The sequence below is a fragment of the Rhea americana genome, unplaced genomic scaffold (assembly GCF_003343005.1).
Source record: "Rhea americana isolate MKP2758 unplaced genomic scaffold, rheAme1 scaffold_54, whole genome shotgun sequence".
Classification (NCBI taxonomy): domain Eukaryota; kingdom Metazoa; phylum Chordata; class Aves; order Rheiformes; family Rheidae; genus Rhea; species Rhea americana.
In genome coordinates, this window is record NW_028186690.1 from 1891008 (window position 1) to 1905589 (window position 14582).

General features: G+C 35.0%; 1 protein-coding gene across 1 annotated transcript in view; it reads right to left on the minus strand.

Annotated features, from left to right (window-relative positions):
• NRCAM (neuronal cell adhesion molecule) overlaps window positions 1–12576 on the minus strand; it is a 58534-nt gene extending 45958 nt beyond the window's left edge. The window contains exons 1-8 of the mRNA XM_085318508.1: window positions 12469–12576; window positions 9889–9906; window positions 7795–7900; window positions 4803–4999; window positions 3774–3896; window positions 3216–3386; window positions 2717–2773; window positions 522–633 (exon numbers count right to left, since the gene is read on the minus strand). Of these exons, the coding sequence (XP_085174634.1) occupies window positions 522–633; window positions 2717–2773; window positions 3216–3386; window positions 3774–3896; window positions 4803–4999; window positions 7795–7900; window positions 9889–9906; window positions 12469–12559 (875 nt within the window). The 5' untranslated portion in view covers window positions 12560–12576. The remainder of the gene's footprint in view (window positions 1–521; window positions 634–2716; window positions 2774–3215; window positions 3387–3773; window positions 3897–4802; window positions 5000–7794; window positions 7901–9888; window positions 9907–12468) is intronic.
• Between the last annotated feature and the right edge of the window lie 2006 nt (window positions 12577–14582).

The following is a 14582-nucleotide window of genomic DNA, read 5'->3' on the forward strand; positions in this document are numbered from 1 at the left end:
ATAACTCCCACCTAACTGATCTCATAATTAATTTTTAGCAGTGTGAGAGTAGCTTTTTTAGATTAGACCAGCATATTCTTATTGATTTTAATACAACTTGAGGGCTAACGATGGTAAATTTAAGAGAATAAAAACAGTGGCTTGATTCAGGCATTCTAGTAGAGCATGATGACAAGTCCTCAGTGTAATTCAGCAGATGTGTGTCCAAGATAACCCTATGATGTTTCTTGCTTATGTCCTGAAAAGGAACAGTAGCAAAACCTGAATCCTAACTATAAGAGGYTGGTGATATCAGAAAGCAGGGGCCACAATATTTATGTTGTTAGTTTTAAAACCTACTGATGCCCACATAAGTGGCTGACTTTAAATCCATTCTATTTTACATATCTGTTTCTGAGGCTGTAATACTGTCACTTTAAAACACCTAGGTTCTTACAGCGGTAACTTTTTAAGTGTCTCTGAATTGTTTCTGTGTTTTTTTTATTTTTAATTAAAGAAACACTGGCTAAAAAGTAACTCACAATCCTGCTGCAATGCACTCCAACAAAAGCACATTTCCTCTCAGTTCCACTTTGTTACTTGTGCTACCTGTTGGTGTTAGAAGAACTGGTTGCCTCTCTGTAACTGGTTTGGCTGGAACAAGAAAAAATTAAAATAATGAATTTCTAAACTTTATTTTAATACTGATCAAATGCATACAGCCATTCTCATGTTTTGGACGGAAATATTGCTGCACAATGTCCATTTAACTAAAAATCATCATGTTACACAACGGTCCAACAAGTTAGATTTTTGACAGACATAATATAATCGTATCTCAGCCTGACAAATGCTGTAATTTTGAACACATAAATGAAAAATCTTATATAAAAGAGGGGAGCAGTTGATATAGTTTTTACATAGGCAACTATGCGGCCTGAAGGCTGCACACAGAGCCCTAATCCTAAGCAGCTCCTATTCACTTCAGCAGAACTATTTCGAAGCGTGAGGAACAACCGATATGAGTCATACTGCAAGACTGAAAGCTACCAAAAGTTATGGGGCTTCCATCAAAACATAAATAAAGCAAGGTTATTGTGTGCARAAATATAAACCAAAGTGATAAAAGGGAGAATCCACTGTGCACTATGCTTTATTCATTATATTCTAGAGTGTGAAGGATGTCTCTTGCAAAGTTCAGAGATGTCTTCTCCTCTTGCTATATATTTATTCAAAGTATTCTCTAGTCTGATAATTATGAACTATTTTTCACAAGAAAAAAAAACATAGTCAACAGACAGCCAGAAATTGTATTYTGTTGGCTTCCGAAGTCTACTATATTTCATATGCCTTCATAAAAATMAGAATAATGGACTGTGTTCCATAAATACTCTAACATTCAACAGCAATTTTATAATATATAATTAACTGGTTTCTTGTAAAGTGCAGTAGTCTAAATCATTACAATAAATTGTTGTACCATCTAAAAAATGTGGGTAGAAACAAACATTGTTCTGTCTTGTTTATTACAATATAGGATTTACTGATAGATTAATATACACAGACCCTTAAAACAATTTTCATACAGTATGTACCCTGACTTCCTTAAAAACTAATACAGGTATGACTCTCTAAATTGGRGGACAAAAAAGGTAGAGTGAAGAACACTGCCAGTAGTCACAGGCAGTAACTAATTTGTCCAGTTTCTGCTCTGCAAAGGACCACTGACTCACATTATGAGATTACAAAAATTCAGGATTAGCTCTGGTATTTCTGAGCTATGAGACAACTGAATTGTTTTCTCTCCACTAATTGCAGTTACTACCTCAAATTGCGCTCAGGTAAATACTTCATGTTTGTTCATGAAAGAAAATTATTTTTATGCAGAGAATTAAAAAGATTCCATGCTCCTGCTACATTTTAGATATCAGTAAATTAAGGTTTAATATCTACAAAGCCTCACTTGACAAGGAAAAAGGACAATACACTTCATTAGTTCTATTTTGTTATCTGTCTCAAAGTATTAACTGAGGGGCATCTAAAACTTCAACTCATATGAAATCAGTCTTACTCCAAAGCTGCCTACTATAAACACATGTACACCTGTTGAGGAGGATTTCAGTCACAATATACARAAGACGACCATTCAGCTTAGATTAATGTAAAGATCAGCTCAAACAAACAAATGCAACTCCTTTTTCCCCTACGAAGTTAATTTTACAGATAGTGTTAAAGTGTTTAGATTTTAATTCATTCCAGTTTTACACTCATGAAACACATTAAAAATGAATGGCACATTCAAGAAATTATTAAATGTGAAATGCATCTGTTAAATACTTAACTGTTATTACTTATAATGCAGCATGTGATATTGAATAGTCCTAGTGATAATGAATACATCCAATTATCAGTTAAATTGGAGGAAAAATATAAACAAGCAACACGTTACCTAAGCAATCAAATAGATAATTTGCAAAATCTGTCCCAGTGTGTAAGGACTCATTTATTGTAAGATTTTTTTTTTTTTTTTTTTTTTTTTTNATGTTACATTAATATTACATATTTTAAAGGATCACATTGTGCAGTCCCTTTCTAAAGCAAATTATTATCACCAGTACTAATAAGCACCTTCATTAGAAACTGGAAAGGGAACAAAGGTAAGTAGCCATGGAGGTGAAGTTAGTTAACTAAATGCTACTGTGAAACAGGGAGTATCAGTGGGGACCATGTAACTCACCACCATAAATATCAGTGTCACTCAAATTAGCAGCTATAGTGTCATTCAATGAATCCACTGAAATAAACAGAATATCATGAAGAATGCATATAAGAGGGATAAATCAAAGTACTGGGAATCAAAACGTGATGATAAGGCCATGGTGAGTTAATCAAATGATCGATTAATTTGTTTCAATAGTTACGACAATAAATTGGTATTCTTACACATGAAAACCATTTCAAAACTGTTATTTATTACACTGTAATTTTTCATTTACTCAAATATTACAAAACATTTTTTCAAAAGAAAAAAGCCTAATAAAGTCAACAGCTTTTACAACAAATTATATATCAAGAAAATCGGAGATTACATTCCAAGGTTTATAGAGTAATTTAATTTCTTATTCAGAATTAAAATATCAAAATTACCTAGTGTAGAACTATTTAACTGTTGGCAAATAGCTAAGAATACTGGATAAATACAATGTTAGGATGTGATTAGGTACTGCAATACTTACTTGAAAGAACCTTTACAGAAATTGGTTGCTTCTGCTGTATGGTTTGTGTATGATTAAATCTTGCATAGCAGATATAGTCTTCACGGGTGTCTTCTGGTTGTACATTAGAAAAATAAAGGTCTCCATTTAGACCTTGGGAAACTCTTTCACTTTGAGGTAACCTTTGGAAAGCTAAGCAGAAACAAGAACACATTTATTTCAACTATAATACACACCTATTGTTATGACCTGCAGAATTTGTTCCATTACACTTTCTGTAACAGCTTATTTCTTTGCAACTTTCCTGTAGTCTTTTGGACATTTCTTCTGGAGCGTCCTTGTCTTCCCTTTCTTCCCCAATGTGTTAATTTAAAATGCACACTGAGATCTCCAATTGCTTTTGAATTTATGCTCTTGGGCTGCATTACGCTTGCTTTCTCATTTCAATTTCAATTCAATTTCATKGAATTTTAGCTTAGAGCGAAACTCCGCCATCTGTAGTAAGTCTTAGTAAGCACTGATGAACTGCTTATAAGAATTGAGACAAATACAGTAAATCTTCATAAAAAACAAACTTACCATTATCCATCCAAAAGATGATAGGTGGTGGTAAGCCAACAGGAGGTCTGCAGTGTAGCACTAGAGAATCACCTTCTCGAACTTGATTTGGTTCTAGTTTTTCTTTAGTCCACAAAGGGGATCCTATAGAAAATAATTTCAACACACACACAAACCATAGATTGACAAAAATTCCAGGATTTAAGGAAGAACTACACACACAATTCCAAACATACGGAATAACTATATACATCAAAAATTTGGGTCCTATAATATTTATTAAAGATTTAATTTTTACTCTTTATGTTTTCCTGGGAGAAAAKAAAGTTTTATTTAAAATATTTTTTACAACAGTGATTCACTGTTGTATAACCAATTTACTCAAATTATTTTGGCTAATGACTGAAACTTCTGCAACAGTTTCTCGAAATGCAAGAAAAAAGTGATGCACACGATGAAAAGAGAAGTTAAACCTTCAGGAAGTAGTATTAAAACTGATTTAATGAAATATCTGAGAACAATATGCTTTAAGCTGAGAAGCTTGAAAAACTGATCTGAAATTAAAATGACAGAAATATCAGTAGAAACAGTTTATCATTAATTAAATGAATTATATTAGCTTTTTCTCCTTTTTGGTCCCTATCTGTTCTATGTTAAAGCTACTACAAAAACTATGAAGTATGTGCATCAGAAAAAGAGAATAAAGATTGTCCTCAACAAAGATGTAGTTAAAAGATTTACAGTTTTCTTTTCTAATTGTAATGTTGTATATACTACCCAATTTTAAACATTGTAGGTCATCCAGATGTACCGAAAAAAAAAATCAGAAAAACATTCTGGGTATTTAATATTCTAAGAAATTTTAGAGAGCACATGCAATATTTTATTAACTGTATAAAATACAATACGTTCTAATCAGACCACTTTGATGATTAAAAGGTTGTCTTTTTTTAAGAGAGGGAAAAAAGAGAATAATTAAAGCAAAATGTCCCTAAGAAAATAACCAAATGTAAGTTTTTCACATCCTAAGAATATTAGAGTTTCACTTACTGGATGGCCTTATGACAATATTGTTGGAAATGGCTGCTCCTCGTTCATTCCTTGCTGTACACTGGTATATGCCTTCATATGCTTCTGCCTTTCCACCGTTCATAATATTTATGACAAGGGTTCCTGAATTTGGTTTCATTGTTACCTGTGCATCTTTATCTATATCAAAATGAGTTCCATTGCGTGTCCATGAGAAGCTACAGTAACAAAGGCAAAAATAAAAAATTGTTTCTTCAGTAGCTTATGGTAGATCACATGGAGAGAAATAAAAAAGCCATTTTTAGTAACACACTGCATTTTTTCCTTCAGTTTATAAATAATATTTGCTCTCAAATTAAATCAACAAAGGAAGTAATAGAGTGCTTCTTTAACAGATCTGGCAATACTTTAAAATAAAAGGTTTGGGGTAACCTGGCCATTTCAAAGTCAATATTTTTATTTTTAAAAATACATAAAAAGGTTCGAAAGATAATTATATACTGAAAGGAACTGCTTTYTTTTCTACTAAAGATGATACAATAATGTCTGCTAGAACTGATAYTGCTAAAGCTGCATTAGCATTTCTGCTATAAAACCTGTTGAAAGGGTTTAGAAACTCGCCTTTAAAAATCTGCTCTGGGCCGAAATGTGTCCCAGCAGGAGACCACGTCKCTTAATTGATTTGGCCATTTTTAAGTTACTGAAGTGAATTAAAGCCTGAGTTGTGAGTTTAATTTCTTTTCACCACTCCAATKCAAACAACCGTGATTCATTACATGAAATTTTGCAGTCTGATAGTCCATAACTAACCTAGTAAGCTCATACTGGTGTTACTCAAAGCAAGAGATGTCTTGTAAAGGAGCAACTTGAAATGAAGACTGTTAAAACTCATTAAAAACTCATTAACAAATGTAGAAAGCAGAGATTCACAGTGTGCAACTTTTACTACTGTAAACACTAATTCCTGCCTTATACTGTACTTTTGGCCGTTAACAATGTAATGCGGAGCTAGAGCTCCGTTCCCCATGCTGTGAATAGCAGTTTTTGTACTTGTTACACAGCAGGTTCATACCCTTAAACACAAACTTGACCACTACATCTGATTAATGGTTAGCTTGTTACCTAAAGAATAAATATATGCAGTACTGGAAAAGTTCAAATTTTAGGTGACGTGGCCCTGATCTTCTGCAGTAGGAGGGCAGGACCAGACAGTTTGTACATTGCAGTGTGGGACTGTGGAGAAACAGGGGCCAACGAAGAGCACTGCAACACGGTGGCAGTGGTTTTGGGAGGACTAGAGCCCTCTGAGCTCGAAGTGTGAACCTATTCCCTAGGAGTCTGCAGGTGAAGTCACAGATTGTGGGGTTTCWGTAACCCTTAGCTACCAGGAACACTGAAGGATGTGGGGAAACAGCACAGCTTCAAATGAAAGCTGGCAAATGGGGTATGAAATCCTGAACTTCAGATATCTGAAAGTGAGAATCTCTGCTGGTCAGGTATATTAAACAGCCCAYCTATACGCTTTTATGCCAGCTCTCTGTAGTAAAAGTCACCCTGCTTTAACAAACAATTCACACTCACTCTGACTGAGAAAGTTTAGCTTCAGAGCTTTGAAGCTGTTCAAATTCCAATATTCATTTGTAGGACCAGATTCAAGACTAATGGACCATGTTACTTATTGCAATAAATGATCTGGATGTGATACCTTTAAAAATAGGCAAAACAAATTACAAACTATTTCACAAGAAGGGTGAAGCTGTACAGCAATAAGCCCTGACACATGACTAYGGTATTTGAGTCTCATGGACAGTGCTCACAGTCTCTTAGCTAAAKTCACCCCAAAAAGGAGTTTAGGAGAAACATCTGCAGAAACAGTACAGTGGTCCCAAAGCACACTGTAATCACCCAGGATTCTGGAGAATAGCATTATGCCTGTTGTTTTAAAACGCTGGTAAACATAGTAGTATTATTGCACTCCTACTATTAAAAGAACATTAAAAATCGTGASAGCATCATAGAAAATCTCTGTCTTCCCTATTCTGCTGCCCAGCATGATAATGATCATGACTCCAAGGCAACCAGATGGAATAATGCAGAAAAAAAAACCCTTTTTAGTCATAAGTAGAAGGACATTTAACAAGCTCTGTGTGAATCTGAACAAGCAATTATAGGCTAACCTTGCTAATAAGTTGTAGCTTACTGAAACATATTACTGAAAACACAGAGATGCACATTTCTGTCTTATAATCTCTGAAATGGCAAAGACAGAATACATCATTCCAACCGCTTTTTCCAATTCAGATACCAGCAAAAAATATTTGGAAACTCCCTATTTCATGGTACTGGAAACAGGGCTTTCCAACAGAAGACAATTAGGAATCTGGTGTATGCAAAACCATTTCTGCCAAAAATAAAACTGTTTTAAGGCTGTAAAATGCACCTGGCAAATCAAGGCTTACTGATCATTTAAACTGATAAACATATCTTAACTTCTTACAGAATAAAGTATTTTAAGTATCTTACAGTATTTTAAGATGAATCACACAGAATTGAGTGATTTAGAAAACATGAAATATACTACAAGAAAAAATTTCTCATGTCTCAAATTTGAGTCTATTAGGGTTAGTCTGAATTTATTCACTGTGCATATTTATTGAACATCATGCTAAATACTGGATTGTGATCCAATTCATAGAATAGTATCCTTTATAGTGCCATGGGCACTTACTTATCTCTATTAGTGTCATAATCTATTATTATGTCATTGGAGCTCCGAGGAGGAAAAAAAAAACAACTAGTTGCTTGATGGTACAGAAATGAGACTACAAGATGAGAAATATTCAAATTTGTATCACTTCCTAGTAGCTGTTTAAATTACAAAGGATTGGTGCATGCATGTCTGTGTCATGCAAGCACACATATATGCACTAACTTGTTCGCTTACAAAAGTTGTTATTTTCTCCTACTTTTCTGATGCTGTTAGGCCAACAAAAGCAAAATAAATACCACTAACCTTGGTGGTGGCTTTCCTTTTGCTTCACACTGTATTACAATATTCTCTCGAGGGTCAATAATGTAATCTTTTGGAGATTGCTGAGTTATTGTTGGAGGCTGAGACACTTCATTGTGGAATATAATTAAGAAAGAGAGAGGAATTTATTACTTTCAAARCATCAGCAAAAGCCTTGTAAGTGGAGAAAGCAGAATTACAATTGACAACAAAATCAGCAACAAGAGACTGGAATTAAAGTATCCTTTGTAATTTGGCTGAAACTCTCTACTCTCGCAAATCAGTGCAGTTCTACTGTACTGTTTACTACAGCAAAACTACCTTCAAATTGAGTTATACCAATTTACAGCAGATTAAAATCTGGATGAAAATGTTAATGAATACCATTTGCTATATATCAGATTTCAAACAGTTTTCATGAAGTCAAAGGACACTTCAATTCTAAGTCCAGTATATACATCTGAATAAACAGCCATGGGACCTACTTCCACACACAAAAAAAGATGTTTTCAACATACAGAAATAACAAAAAAACAATATATGTTATTTCTAAACATTGGATGTATTTCCATGTTCTCTATGCATGTAAAATTTTTACAAATTTATTGTGCTCAATAGATTGAACTAATCTACAAAGCATGCTCCTAGGAACTACTTTTCAGGAGTAAAAGCTGTGTTTGAATACCAAGAGGTAAGAAGAACCAGGTAAGAAAAAAATAGTAATTAGAAATTTATGAACAGAGTAAACATGTGAGAAAGGTCTAGTACTGATTTTCCTAAACCAAACCAAACCAAAACCCTCTAAACAGTCAATTTTCTGAACTGATCCAGCAGAAACAGCCTAGAATGAGCAGCATAAAATGAAATCTAATTGCCTGACAAAGTAGCCAGTGCCTTTCTGAAGTAATTTATAATCTATTACCATTATCTATAGACATATTTATAAAAAAATGTTTTTATGACATTAAGATAGTGATAAACGTGTCTTCCTCAATATTATTAATCTGTTTATCGGTTAGTATCAGCTAAAGGAACCAGCTAACAGCGTTCTTGAGAAATGTGCAAATGCTGTTAAGTATCCACCCAGCAATACACTCTGTGACTGYTCTGAGGTCTGTTTTACCATTTGAGCATAATATTTCAATCATTAGAGATTGCTGTGTTCTCATGTTGCATCCTTTTATCTTAGCCAGTAAAAATTGTAAAACTGGGATTTTTATTTTAAGCATCATTAAACATTAAATAAGGCCTCTGTTACATAGAAAGAGGCAACAGTCTGTAAATCACTACCCACATGAAATAGCCAGAAAAAAAAAGTCAGATTATGGAATTGTAATGTTATATAACAGCTAAGCAGAAAAAAAAACATGCCATGAAGAGCTAGATTTTGCTGTTCAGCCTCACTGCAGAGAGGGAAGTGATTAGAAGTGGGAGGGAACATTTTTAGAGGATGATGAATTTTCTGTATTCCTTCAGAGACGCACTCTGAAGGTAGTCTGCTCTCTCCCAGAGGCAGTTCTCAGAATCAGCAGGCATCACACGCTTACTTGGGAAAAGTAAGCGCACTGAAAAGAGATATGAGAGGAACATTGTGCAATGTACAATATATTCTACCTGATGATGCACATCAAAGACCTGAAGTCTTCACTCCTGCACTGTGCACYGCATTGCACTTAAAACATTAAATTTACTTAGCTACAGCTGAGTTACGAAATCCGTAACTTGACTTAATTAACTGCACACTTTTTCTTTTTTTTAATAAAATAAAAGTATCTCTAACTCAGACATGTAAAATAATTAAACAAATATCTTTACTCCTGAAAGTAGCCTCAAAACATTGCTCCTGCTGATATTGAATATGGATTTTGATGTTCAGACAGCATACAATTGAAAACCATAYACAATTCATTTTTTTACATCCTAGAATGATTTATGTACAGTAGTATTTTCTGCATGCACAAAACATTTAGCCACAGCAAACCAAATTATGAACAAAAWGCCAGAATCACACATTTTTGGATTGCAAATTAAATTTGCAACACAATCAGTACTAATTTTCAGCAGCACACAGTCTAATTTTTGTGGACAGGAACTTACATTCTTCTAGAAGTTTTGCTTTTATTCCCCCATCAGAAACAGCAGATGAATGGGCAAATGGAGATTAAAGAGAAACACTTGTTAGTAAAAAGAAAATTAGCATTTTGGGAGGGAAGGTAAGTATCACTGGCAAGTACATAGGTCACCATTAAAAAGAAAACATTTACCACTGTAACCCAAGCAGTGATTCCTGAAATTCCAAAGATTTTTTTTATGTCAGAAATACCACATTCATCACAAAATTCATAGTATGAGAAATTCCTCTGAAATATTGACTTTTTAAGGGCAACCAAGGTATGTGACTTTGGCCCCACAAGGACGAGAAGCACTGATACAGATGAGACAGGAAATCAGAATTAATGSAGGGCATTGCCCTCATGTTGCAGCCAAAATCAATCCACCCAAATGACCATATGGAAAAACAAAGGGAATGCTTCAGGCTAAAATTACTCTTACAAAGACATAAGCATCTAATTCTATTCAACAGACATGCAATTACTTTTGATTTGAAAAATAACTAAAAAATCCAATTAATCTAGGTTGTCACATATTTATTGCTTATTTTAAACAATTTGCAGACATGGCCCCTCGTCAATAACATTTTAGAGCAAGTCAAACTGCTTTAGGTCAGCTACATTTCTGGTCATACCTTACAAGCTTTGAGACACTGAAAAGCATAAGAACTGCTAACCTAGATGAAATCAAAGGCTGTTCTTACTATCAGGTCCCTGTGGTGAAGGTATAGGGAAGAGCTACAGAAAATACAACCTTGTCCTTTCCTTGCAGTGCTCTCCCAGCAKCCATTCTAATCACTCTTTATGAAAACAATAAAATAATCACAGATATAATTTTGGTTAACACAATCTTTGGCTACATAGTCATGTATCTAACCAGATCTGACACAGTTATAGATGTCATAGCAGGTAACATGTTCATTAAGAGTTATCATGACACATATAAAAGGGTTATTCATTATCATCTGTTGATGTATTGCTGGTTAATCCAGCTTGCAGTGCTGCTCTGCGCACAAGCTACCACAGAACTGAACAATTTATAAACATTTCTAAAGTGCAATAAGAGTTTAAAACCCTACTTATAGGCTGAAAAAAAAATTGTTCATCCTGTTTTTATAAGCCACTTACTGTTTTAAAGGCATTCAGAACGCTACCAGTTTGATGTCATTTAGATATATTGATCTTGCTACAGAAATAGGGATCAATGTTTTAAGAGGCTTGGAAAAATGTACAGGAAAAAAAAAAAAAAAAAGAAAAACTTCACCAAAGAAGTTGTGAGCTGTGTTGATGATTATTGAAGAAAAACATGCATGCATGGTAGAAAGGTATCAAAAATATGGGGGTAAAGAAAGCCATGCAGATTAGAATCATAGGTGAATTTACTAATTTACTAATTCATCAACTTCACAGCCTGATGTCCTCTTTTCTGGCAATTAGTTTTACAAATGAATAGTCAATGTGAGGTGGAATACAGCTCACTGAATTTTGAAAACGTGATCATGTTTATCTTAAAATGAAAGGAAAACCTGAAGCATGAATAAATTCATAGAAATAGCTATTAGAGCCAGATACAATGATACAAATTACAGTATCTAACAYAGTATTTCTATAGAATTTAAGTCCCTAAATACAATATTCCACAAGCTAACATCCCCTGCCTAATGTGCCTAACTCTAAATTTTCCTCACATTAACAGAGCTAGATCTAGCCCACTCTTGACAGGGATGAGCCRCTCAACAATTCACTTGCCGTTGTGCCTGACTTGGCTATGGAAACTGCTCATTCTTCTGTGCAGCAGGAATATTCTGATTATGCTTGACACTCAGCATTGCTAACAGGCCCTAAAAAATGCAGCAGCTATTATTTCTTCCTTGTCAACATGGAATGCTACCTTTAAGGCTCTGGTCCCCCAGGAACACAACTCTGAGTAAGACAAGAGAATTTCATACCATGGGATTTTCCTCCGTACAGGTGTTTCCTCACCAGTTAATCCCAGAGTTCCCTGCTCAGCCCACTTACTTTTATCTTAAAGCTTGACTCCAGGAATTTAGGAAACCTAACTCAGTAGTAGCTTAACTCAGTATTCTGGGTCAAAAAGTAAGATGTTTCCAGTGTCCCTGTTTTGGGTATTTGAATCTTTTACTGGATGTCACCTCAGCCCCTAGAAACTCTCTCGCTGGAAGATAAGGGTAACTGTTTTACAGCAACTAGGAAYAGCCCTGGTACTTTCAGTAAATTGACAATATGACCTTAGTGCCACAAAAAATTAGATTCTTTGTCCTTCTTCATTTTGATCAGTGAAAGTGTTAAATAAAGGCATACAAAAGTGTGATGTATTTCTCAGAATCCTGTTAACCTTTTTCAATTGACTAATGATATTTTATATGTACAGTTTTCAAAAATCTTCAATAAATCCACATAAATATTCATAATCATAGTGATCCGACCAAAGGGAGCAAACACATTTCATGTTTAGTTCCATGTTGGAGTTATCATCATCTTTTTGTATATAAATTATGAACTAATCTTGCATTACTCTGCACTTATTTAGGAAGTTAATACTTACAGTCTAGAGGTACATCCAATGCAGAAATCATTTGGCACAGAAAGAGAGCCAAGGAAGCTCTGCTTGCAGATGTGCTCTTCTTTTTCATCATGATTTTAGGCTGCACTAAGTAACTCACACTGGAAGAATGAAGTCCAACTTCATCAGACTAGTGGCTTGGAATAGTTATGTAAATATAGACAAGAAACCTGGTAAATAAAAATATGAGAACAACAACATGGAGACATTATGGAGACCTGAATGATGACATCTTAGTAATGTTATGAAGTACCTGTACTCTATTCATTATACCCAAGGATAAAAGCAGAGAACAGTAATTACATAAGGTGCTCCAATGAAATACAAGCAGATTTCAGAAGCTCTTAAGATCATGATACTTCCCTTAATTCCTAAGAAAGCTAGTGAATAGCACTTACAACCTTCTTGAAGTTTAGGTAGGCTTCTGATTACACACAAAATGTATAAGTGACATATGTTGTCATACTGAGCCCTGAAAATCAAAAGCTAATTAACTGGCACTACACTGCCAAACTCTCTTCTCTCCTTTCCTGGGCCAAGAGGTGGCAGAAATTAAATTTAAGGGAAAACTGTTCTTTGAAATGTTCTACATTTCCCCCCTCAAGCAAGTGTGAGAGATCATATCAAACCGAGGTAGAAGAACCATTCTGACACCTCCTTATTTCTACTGTATTCAGGAGTTGAATGTTGAAGGATTAAAAACTAGCTGGCTGTAAGCCCCATCATCATTACTGGTGACCTACCTACAAACAGCTGTAAGAATGAAGCTTTAGAAATCCAAGATAGTTCTCTTTAATTCCTAGRCAATACATTTTCAGTAGTTGGACAACAGCTGAGAAACCACTTTCCAGATGCCAGACTGATCAGAAAGTTCACAGTGACCAGCATTAATTTACCTTTAAGAGAGCACTTCCCAAGCCATGCATACAAACACAGAACACAATGCTATAAAGTTCACAAGGAGTAAACGTTGCAAAGAAGCAGCTGACTTACGCTAAATGAAGAAGATTACTTGTATTTCCTATGGCTACTTAAGCCAATTTATGCCAAGAATTTGCCTTAATATTTAGGTTATAGAAGAAATGATGTCTCCTAATTGCTTCTGTAAATGGACTTGCTCTTTGTGTAGTTTTCTGATCAGAGAAATTGGAACTGGAAAACAGCTCTGAGGTGAAGTCAAATCTCTAGACCTAGCATAGAACATCAAACTCACTGATTCTTACAGGCTACTGTAACACTGATGTGTTACATCTAACACTGATGTTTGTTTTTAAAAAAAATATTCCAACAGACTGAACTCCAAGACACATCCTGCTCAGATATCTTGGGAACTGCTGATCAAGGCACCACATGAAAGAAGGAATTGCTTACTCATATTCAAAGTTATCTACACTACCCCACACCRTAAAGAAGTAACTAAGTATTCCACGTAGCAGGTAAGAGAGACTACAAAACTCATCAGAACAGACGGTGCCCGAGTCTTAGTCTTTGTATAGTTACTWACACAAAGTGAAACTGCATGAATGGATAAGATTGTAAGCTTAACGCAAAAATACCCAGCAAGCGGTTAAAGTGTACAGCAGGAAAGCAGGGTAAGTTGATTCAGACTCTCTTAGTCAGAAAAAGAAACTGAACTTGGCTTTCCTACATTTCAAATGTGCACCTTAAATCATGTCAGTGAAATCCACCCCACTCTCCCACTTCCCCCCATTTGGYAGATGACATCAAAATAAATAACCCACAGAACCTACATGCATTTGGAGGGAGGCCAGGGGGAAGGGAAAAATGTTTCTTCCATCCCATATTAAGCACATAAACTAGCTGATTAGTGTCCTGTGATTCCTCTATTGTAAGTAAAGACAAAGGCTTCTCTTGAGCGTGATTTAAAGCACTCRAGTTGTTTTCCTGCACTGAAGAGCTCTTCAGAGAGCTGATTTCATTCCACTGACTGTAGCTGTCTGTTCTCCTTTAGTTAAGCTARGTTTTCACAAACTACTCTCCTGACCTTCATGCAGTCTTCTCTTTCACAACATCACTGCAAGTTGAGATATGAACTACATATCTGAACGACAATTTAAGAGATGCCTTCTCTGAAC